The 10,000-nt window shown below is 48.7% G+C and overlaps 1 protein-coding gene across 1 annotated transcript in view; it reads left to right on the forward strand.

Moving 5' to 3' along the window:
* slit1a (slit homolog 1a) overlaps nt 1–10,000 on the forward strand; it is a gene marked incomplete at its 5' end in the record, with an annotated part of 102,687 nt that overhangs the window by 80,200 nt on the left and 12,487 nt on the right. The window contains 10 exons of the mRNA XM_080017226.1: nt 1,624–1,647; nt 4,439–4,583; nt 5,262–5,336; nt 5,474–5,617; nt 6,261–6,404; nt 6,513–6,679; nt 8,252–8,384; nt 9,605–9,673; nt 9,794–9,865; nt 9,969–10,000. The exon at nt 9,969–10,000 is cut by the window's right edge and continues 40 nt beyond it. Of these exons, the coding sequence (XP_079873352.1) occupies nt 1,624–1,647; nt 4,439–4,583; nt 5,262–5,336; nt 5,474–5,617; nt 6,261–6,404; nt 6,513–6,679; nt 8,252–8,384; nt 9,605–9,673; nt 9,794–9,865; nt 9,969–10,000 (1,005 nt within the window). The remainder of the gene's footprint in view (nt 1–1,623; nt 1,648–4,438; nt 4,584–5,261; nt 5,337–5,473; nt 5,618–6,260; nt 6,405–6,512; nt 6,680–8,251; nt 8,385–9,604; nt 9,674–9,793; nt 9,866–9,968) is intronic.

Here is a 10,000-nt window from a genome sequence, read left to right on the forward strand (position 1 = left end):
ATATATTTGTGGCAGTTTTGCCTACTACCCGCCACCCAAATGACGTTTTCAGGGACAGAAAAACAGACGACGGGGTTGTAGACACCAGTTTATTGTAGAGAGTGGGCTAGTTGGAATTAGCCCAGGAACAGATTGACATGACAAGGGCTCCTCTTCTGAGTGAGTGTGGGGAAGGGGGTTTTACCTGTTGCTCGTTTGACCAACCAATGAGCAACAGGTATGCAGCCACTCTGATCCTTGGCCCCCAGTCTCCTAGACCCAGGACAGATGTGGCTGCTCAAACCACACCATCCCCACACCACAATAATTATGATTAGATATAGATTATAGATAATAATTCATACAAGTAATAACCCGGAGCCGCAACTATCACCAGACCAATCGTGCCACGCGAGACCACTGTGACCACCTCCATCTGCTTCCTTGCTTCTCTGCTGCGCATGTCATAGTTTTGCGCTGCACTCAAGCTGACACACGCTCACAACTGACCGAAGCTCATCTGAACTGACTGATGGACGGATTGTTTCAGGAAGTGATTCAGTTCAGTTTGTTCACCCAAATGAATCGAATGAAACGAATCGTTCATGAACCGTACAACACTATCATGGAGGCGGTAGACGTCGTTTTCTCTGGAAAATTGCATTGAAATGGCTTAAATAAAAACCATAGATTGATATAAAAGTTTTATTTTCTGTTTATTTATTGCATGGAGACTGTTTGGTGCTTGTAGCGAGGAAGCAGGTGGAGGATTTGGACTCGGTGGTCTCGCGTGGCGCGACTGGTCCAGTGATAATGGCGGATCCAGGTTATTACAGACACTAATTTATTATATATTATTTATTAAATATATTTCATTGCAGAAAGATCGGTGCGTCCATTATTGCTCACTTTCCTTGTGTTTTTTTCTATTTGCCTGTGTTTTCTTAAGGTGCACTGGGTTAAACTCTCAGGGCCACCGTATGTTATTCTCCATTTCCTCTCCTTTTTACCTCACAGAGAGTCTGCTTTCACCAGGGAACTGCAGCGAGCTGAGATCACTGGCACAGCGGGCATTTACATATGTTTTTTTGGGGGGGGGGTTATCTGCCACTGCCAATCTCTAAGCCCCTGCCTGGCCATCTCCTTCACCATCACCCCCCCATCTCCCTCCAAATCACCCCCCTCCATCCACCTCTCCAGCACCATCTCCTGCCAAACCCACTGCCTGGCAGGCTCCACTTTCTCCACCCCCTCACTCCTCTTCACCGGACTGGCCAAGGCCCACTCAAGGCCCACGCCCAGCACCCACAGTCCTTTGTTTTTATGTAGTGGGCTTTTATGCAGCTTCTTCAGCTTGGCTGCAGAAGGGGCTCCGTGAAAAGTACACAGTTCTCTTTCTTTCTTTCTTTCTTTCTTTCTTTCTTTCTTTCTTTCTTATTCCTACCATTAACACCGACACCATTGTCTGCACATTGTCATGCATTGTCACAGCTAGCCCTGTGCTACTCTGTTTAAATGCCATTTACCTGTAGTCCTCTGTGGTCATATATAGCTGCTATATATGACGCTGCTCACGCATAGCTAGCCCTCAGCTATGTGGACCCGCCTCACTGACGCGCTCCCTCTCTCTTGTCTCCATCACAGCCAAAGAGCAGTACTTCATCCCAGGTGAGTGTCTTGTATGTGTTCACGCATCTCATTTCGTTGCCCATCCGCCCCACCTCACGACAGGTGGGAGTCACGTTACAGTAACTGCTTTGCGTTCACTTTTGGCTCCACTGCAATGACAGGGACGCAGATGATAATGCTGCAGCGAGGCTTGAATCCAAACGCTCTATGCACTTTCGTTTCATCGTTTGCCCTGTCAATGACGACCCTTTAGCTCACAATTGCACAAACATGCAAAATGGTCGATTTGGCCCGTGAATGGCTTTCCCTTGCAGTGTGTCAGGGCAGTGTTTGTTTTTTTTGTTTTATTTTTTTCTCTGGAAGCCTGAGAGTGTGCAGTGTCTGTCTCGGCGATACCTTTCCCCTCACCTCTGTTTGTCTAGCGGGCCGAGCCAATCGAAAGCCTGAGAGGAAGCCCCTCCTTGCTTTGGCAGGAGCACAGTCAGTCACTCAGCGAGAGGTACGGGCGGGGGGGAGGCCCAAGGGTTGGGGGGAGATGGGGATGCGGGGGACGGTGGGGGGTGGGGGGGGGATATGTCCTCTTTATCTGGATAAGCTAAAGAAAATAAAGCCCACCAGAGGACCAGATTCCTATCAGCGGATGTTTCCGGACCCCTGAACAAGAGCGCTTCCAAGAAAAAAAACTAGGAGAAGCGCTGATGTACTGTATGTCTGTTATCGTGTGTGTGTGTGGGCGTGTGTGTGTGTGTGTGTGTGTGCGTGTGTGTGTGTGTGTCTTTGCCCTGATAAAACACTTCCATGGCTTAGAGAACAAATGGAATTGCTATGTAAGCATGAGAAAGACCAGAGATAAAAGTGATTAATGGTGAAATACACCCTCCCAGAATGATAACAATGAAGACCTGCACACACCGCACACACACACACACACACACACACACACACACACACACACACGTAATCTACAGCGTAGTTGATGAAACGTGGTGTGTTGATGAGGCAGTTGGCTGCAGAAGAGTCACAAAAAACTCCTGCAACACCAGCGATGAGTCAGAGTGGGCCTCGAAGGGGAAACGTCAACTTGCTCTACTCTCGTCTCCTCTCCTCACCCCTCCTCTCCTCTCCTTCCTCTCCTCTATTCTTCCTCCTTACCTCTTCTGTCTTATGTCCTGGTTAGTGAGAGTGGAGATGACTCAGTCTAAACATTCTGGCCTTTAGACTCCTTCACATCCTCAAAGATCAAAGCGCTCCGTCACACTTTCATTGCTTCCTGCGTTGCAGGAAGTGCCTTTTCCTGTCGCTGTCCCCCTGTGGTGGGGCACTCTCCTTAATGACCGCCATTATTATAGTCTTTTCACCCTCCATTTTCACTTCGGAGCAACTGTGTGAGTTTGAATCGCTGCGAAGGGAGCAGAAGGAAATCACTGCTAGAAGTGAGGATTCTAGAATTTATGACTGATAAGTTAGGGTCACGCAACTTTCTTGACAAATCTTTCCTCACCTGTATTTTAAGTTGACACCAATATGCTAGGATGCTAGGATGTTAGGATGGTAGGATGCTAGGATGCTAGGATGCTAGGATGCTAGGATGGTAGGATGGTAGGATGCTAGGATGCTAGGATAGGGCAGCCTGTCTGAGGCAGCAGTCTGACGTCACCACCGAACCGCCACCTCAGGCAGATCGGTGTAGGGGGGATGCAAGCATGCAAAGGAACGGGAGACCCAAAATAAAGTTGGACCGTCCTTTCCAAAAGGAACATACAGAACCGGGAACACACACACACACACACACACACACACACACACACACACACACACTTATGCACAATGCTCTAAGTGGCTCCCAGTGCTTGTTCATTATTAAGCATCCGTGATGTAACCGGCAGCACGCTGCTTGGCACGTAACGTCTATTCATAGAGAGGAAGTGGAAGGGAAGAGTCCCACACTCCCCACGCTGCCTCTGTCAGGACAGACACTCCCCTTTATTCTCTTTCTCCCTCCCTCCCTCTCATCTCACCTCTCATCTCCCTCACCTTTCATCTCTCTCTCTCTCTCTCCCTCTCTCTCTCTCTCTGTCACCTGTCTACGACTCATCTCTCCTGCATGCGTTCGAGTCCCTTGTGTCTCCACTGCTCCACCCCCCACCTCCACCACCTGTCTGCACGGCTTTTTTTCAGCATTGCCGTTTCGACTGCCTCTCTCCTATCATCCTTTCTCTCTTTCTCTCTCTCTCTCTCTCTCTCTCTCTCTCTCTCTCTCTCTCTCTCTCTCTCTATCTATCTATCTCTCTCTCGCTGGCTCTGTCCATCATCTTTCTCTGGAGCTTTCTGCTCCACTGAAGCCAACTGAAGCCTCCGAATCCCGCTTCGGCTTCCCTCCGTCTCTCTGTTTCAAGCGTCTCCACCTCTCCTGCCTCCGTTCTTTTCACCTCCATGGCTCCTAATCCCATCACCTCCCTAAAATCTACCACACGCTATTATCTCTTCTGCTCCCCGTAGGTTTAGCTCCTCCCTTCCCTCGGTCGTCACAGGTCACGGCAGGATGCCTTGGCAGGGCTCTAAATCTTTAGAAGACTTGTTAAGGTCACAACAGGACAAGGTACGCCTCGCACACGGGGCGCGCAGGGTCCAGATGTGTGACTAGCGCTCGTATAGGGCAAACCTCACACTGGCGATGACACAGCGCGCCACGTTCGGTGGGTTGGGGAGCGTGGGCCGGCGTGAGAGAGAGCGAGGGGAGGCGGGATGCGCCCACCAGCGGCGGAAGCGAGAGGGTGGTGCGATGCTGAACTCCTCTTTCTGCATGTGTCTCGTGTGTGTCTTGTTGCAGGGACGGAGGACACCCGCCTGAACAACGAGTGCAACAGCGACCCGGTGTGCCCTCCCAAGTGCCGCTGCGAGTCCAACGTGGTGGACTGTTCTAACCTGAAGCTCACCAAGATCCCAGAGCACATCCCCGCGTCGACCACCGAGCTGTAAGGCCCAGGAGGGGTTACGACCAGGGGCTGCTGTCGATCTGTTGATGTCTATGTGAAGTGTGAAGCTTGTGAAGATCTCTGAGACCATACTGGGATAAGGGGCTGTAGGAATACACTTGATTTCACTTAGGATCCACAATATGCACAAGGCAATATTCCCCGAAACCCAGAATCTGCTGCAATTTGTATGGTTGGTGTCTCTGAGAGACAAAGGACTTTTCACACCTTAGTTTGTTTGTAATTGCTTGAGGCGGAGGCGTACTTTTAAAGAGGTTCAACCAAAATGCAGAAGAACCGGAGAACGTGTCCCGCAACGCTGTTGTCAGTATACTCAATAAGAAGGCCGTTTACTTCTTTTGATGTAATTTCATGCCACTAGGGGGCCCAGAGTGATTTCTGTGGCACCTATTTCCAGAGCGAGCTGCCGGAAAAAAAGCAAGCGAGAAATAGACAAAATTCAAAGTTCGCCTCGGAGTCTTGCACCAATAAAACCCCAAGATAACCCAAATCACCGCCTTGTATTTTTCTTCTCTTGTTCTGAACGTCTGTCTTTTTGGTCAAAAAGTTGTACTTCTTGCATTTCCATAGAGCATTTCAGTAGGATTGTGTGTATTGCAGTTTTAAATAGTTCATCCATTTCTCTCTCGCTCTCTCTCTCTCTCTCTCTCTCTCCAGCCGCCTCAACAACAATGACATCACCACCATGGAGGCAACCGGGGTATTCAAGACTCTCTCTCAGCTCAAGAAGATGTGAGTGAAGCTTTCTGTCCCAGCTCAAGTGATATTCAACACTTTTGATTGGATTTTTAAATGCACGACGCCACCACCCATTGTGCGTGCACTCCATTTATTTGATGTCACACCTCCCCCCTCCACACCCCCTGCAGTAACCTTAGCAACAACAAGATCACAGAGATTGAGGACGGAGCGTTCGAAGGGGCGGGATCGGTCAACGAGCTTCACCTCACGGCCAATCAGATCGACTCAGTGCGCAGCGGGATGTTCCGCGGCCTGGAGGGCCTACGCATGCTGTAAGGGACACATTTACATACACGCACAAAATCCTGTGTCTTATAAACAAAACACATGTGCGTGCACACAAACACACACACACACACACACGCATACACACACACACACACACACACACACACACACACACACACACATACACACACACACACACACACACACAAACACACACACACACACACACACACACACACACACACACACAGACAAACACTCTTTCTTTATTTCTTTCATTATCTTTCACAGACAGATTCAATCTGAGTCAGAATTGGAATCTGTTTATTCCACCATGTGCATTGCCATGTACAAGGAATTAGTCGTGGTGAGGATTGGTGCATTTCTGTACGGATAATTAACCTTAAAAAAATCGTCGAAAAAACTGAAAAAAAAAAGATGCCCAATGTACAGAAATAGCCAAGAATACAGAACAGAAATCTGAAAAAAAAACAGAAAGTCAAATATATAAAAAAATATACAGAATACACACATTTTATGCACAGGATGAATTATTAGTATTGGTGTATAAGTTATTATATGTACTTACTCAATTATTTCTACAGTGTGATGACAGTGTTATTTCAATATATTACATGATACATATATATAAAAAACAATATTTCTGTGTGTCTCCCCTTGAACCAGCATGCTGAGGAACAACAAAATCAGCTGCGTGCACAACAGCAGCTTCACGGGGCTCCACAACGTGCGTCTGCTATCGCTGTACGACAACCAGCTGACCACCATCACTCCGGGGGCGTTTGACACGCTGCAGACCCTCTCCACCCTGTGAGGTTCACGCACCTGACACCTCCTATTCAGATTCACATGTTTCCTCCATCATCCATCTCACCCCCACCTCCTCTCTTCCCGGACCACCCACCCCCTTCCCCCCAGTAACCTCCTGGCCAACGCCTTCAACTGCGACTGCCGCCTGGCGTGGCTCGGGGACTGGCTGCGGAGCAGGAAGATCGTCACGGGGAATCCTCGCTGCCAGCGGCCGGCCTTCCTCAAGGAGATTCCTCTGCAGGACGTGGCTCTGCCCGACTTCCGCTGCGAGGAGGGTGAGAGATACTGCCGGTGGTCCTCCCAGTTGATACGTGGGGCGACATCTGGGCCTTTTTCAATGAACGGTTTATAGTTCAGTTGAGTCGTCCGTCAGACAACTCAACGGCGCCACCAGCTTCCACACCCTTATTTGGACGACCTATTTAAGCAGCCATTTGCTCTTGCCCTACCTGGTTGCTTGCTGTGTTGCTGCGCTCCCTCCACCTCCCCTGCCTCCATCTTTTGGACTCTACTCTTCTATCCAATGGTGGGATTCAAGCTCATCCCCCCAATATTTACCCTGCTACCTGCACCGATATGAACAATATATTTATCCCATTTTTCTACATATTTATCCCCTCCATCAGCTCATCTGTAAAATAGAACTTCTACCTCTGTCAACCAGATGTGGAATGAGGAGCCTTTAAATGGAGGCTAATTCCTCCTTTCTTGATAGTTTTTCAACTGGTGAAATCCCCCTCCGTTCAGCCGCACAACGCAAACAGGCGATGCTTCAATGCGTTCTTGAGGAGAGGACCTTTTTGTTTGCAGAATAGATCGCTGCTCAGGAGTTCCGAAACTGCTGTTCAATGTCCGGCGCAGAGCAACTATTGAGCTGTTTGCCATATTGACCGCTTGGCCTGTTTGCACCTGAGGATGAATGTTGGACCTGTCTTCAGGCCTCAGACCAACGTGCCGGTCGATATCACAGTAGAGCGGCTCCTCTCTCACCTCGTCTTGGTTTAATCTTCATGATTCTATTTAGGACATAGAACCCTATGGCTCCTTTTTTCACCCCATTGTTTCAGTTAAACACCATTTGCTCGGGTCATTGTATCAGCTTAAAAAAATGCTTTAATTTGTGAAACTTTAATTTTGAAAATAATAAATGAAAAATTAATTTGGACATTTAAAGTAGAGAAAACCCCCAAATATTGATTTTTGCAAATTGTAGTGATTTCTTTGCGCTGATGATGAAATAGTGATGACAAATAATCTGTTATAACTTATATTAACCTACAGTATAAAATTGAATGTAGGGCGGGGTATTATATCAAAATGTATGATTGATACCGGTACCGTACTGATACCTTGACTTTGAGATCAGTTCCTAAATGATCATTTCTCCATTTAATTTCCTTTTCTATACTATTACATGACATATACTGTTTTAAGAAAATAAATATCTCTGTTTGACTTTAAAACAAATCCCCTTAAAAACAATAACATGACATATTAACTCTCACTGTAACCTTTAGTTTTGGCTTTTAGATTAGCCAAGAGATTATCGGCCATCAAAATTTGTTATTGAATGCCAAAGAATGTTTTGGAACTCGACACTATTGATACAATTAACTTGAGTCCATTCATGTATCACACCGTGACACCTGGCTTTGTTTCTTTGTAAAATATTATTTCTGAAATATAACATTGTATTTTGTTTCTACATCAGTAGGTCTTTATTATCCATCCTCTGTGCCTTTTTCCCCTTGGCTCCTTGCCAAGATGAGAACCTTCTGACCTCAATTTTCAAGATTTTTCTCCAGGTCCTCCATGTCTCACCCCCCCCCCTCTCCCCTGTCTTCCAGGCCAGGAGGAGTCTAGCTGCGTGCCAAGGCCTCAGTGTCCTAGTGAGTGCACCTGCCTGGAGACCGTGGTGCGCTGCAGCAACAAGCACCTCAACGCCATGCCCAAAGGCATCCCCCGAAATGTCACTGAGCTGTGAGTCCCTGCTCATCATCGGAAATATGTCACCGCTGCCAGAAAGTCTTTTTGCTTTGAGTCTGGTCATCTGGTCTGGCTTTAATGGAATTATGATTGGGCAGGCGTCTGGAGAGAATCTGAGATGTAGTTGGTGGGGGGGGGGGCAAGAGAAAGTTGCGGAGAACGAGAGTTCCCGTGGAACAGATAGAGTGAGGGCGGGAGGGCAGAGGAAAACACATCCCATCATTGGGAAACGAGAGAGGGACGAGAAGAGGAGTCAATAAACCCTGCAGTTTCTCTCGCAGACGCATTCCTCCCTCTTCTGCATGCAAGCCCTCAGGGGCTAGAACTGATGTCACCCAAACACTCTGAGCCAAGGATCTGCATCAGTGTGTGTGTGCACGTACATGTGTGCTTGTTTGAGCGTCGGGGGGCCAAAAGCCTGTCCACAAGAGCAGAGGGGAACAGGAGGACATTTTAACGAGCAGTTTTCAATGGAAAGGGGAGGGATGGGGAAAGGTCTGGAACTTTCCTATGCGGTCTTAAATGGTTCACACGTACGTACACACACGCACACACAGACATACACACACACACACACACACACACACACACACACACACACACACACACACACACACACACACACACACACACACACCTGGACACACACAGTGAGAGCCTCCAGGCCTGTCATTGTCCCAGCAGGTGTGACCAGGTGTGCCCCACACTGTCGGCCTTTCATCTCATCATCCGGAGCAGTCGCTACTCCGTCATTATCCCCAGTGCCCTCTCTGCACCATCATTACCTATCATTACCCCCGAACCCAAAAGGGCCCCCCCAAACTACCCGGCTACTCAGCCCCCCTGCCCTCCCCTCCCTCCCATCAACACAGTCAATAACAATGGCAGGAGAAAGCCCCTACAGCCTGAGCGCTAAATGACCCATTGAGGAAGGTAACAGCCCTGCAGTAACCCATTGTCCCAGCAGACAGCGGGGTGGGCACACTCCAACGTGGGCGGGATCAGATGTCCCCCCCGTCCCACCAACACCCCACCGACACCCATCCCAGGTTCACATAGATGTATTTACTCATGTGTGGAGGGCGTGTATCACACAGTGTTGTTAGGTCGTGGCATCCTTCTGCAGCGTTGGCTGCGTCTCGCATATCATGCCCCGACTAGTGTCGCTCTAAATATTCACCTACGACGAGACTGAATGTTATCTTTCTCCGCAGGTATCTGGATGGAAATCAGTTCAGTGTGGTGCCAAAGGAACTGTCCACGTTCAAATACCTGCAGCTTGTGTGAGTCCCCTTCGTCCTCTCTGTCTCCGTCTCTGTCTCCTACCGCTGGTCTCCAAGAAGGAGCTGTTCAAACTGTGTCTCAAGACGCCTGTCCCCCCCCCACCCCCCTCCCCTCACCAGGGACCTGAGCAACAATAAGATCAACTCTCTGACCAACTCGTCCTTCGCCAACATGAGCCAGCTGACCACTCTGTGAGTCCACCCCACCGAGCTGGTATTTCCCCCCCAAACTGATATACACCGTGGAATGAAGCAGAGTTACGTCATGTTTTCTTCTTCTTTCAATCCGCTGCAGGATTCTGAGCTACAACTCTCTCCGCTGCATCC

Source organism: Zeus faber (genome assembly GCF_960531495.2).
Source record: "Zeus faber genome assembly, chromosome: 16".
Taxonomy (NCBI): Eukaryota; Metazoa; Chordata; class Actinopteri; order Zeiformes; family Zeidae; genus Zeus; species Zeus faber.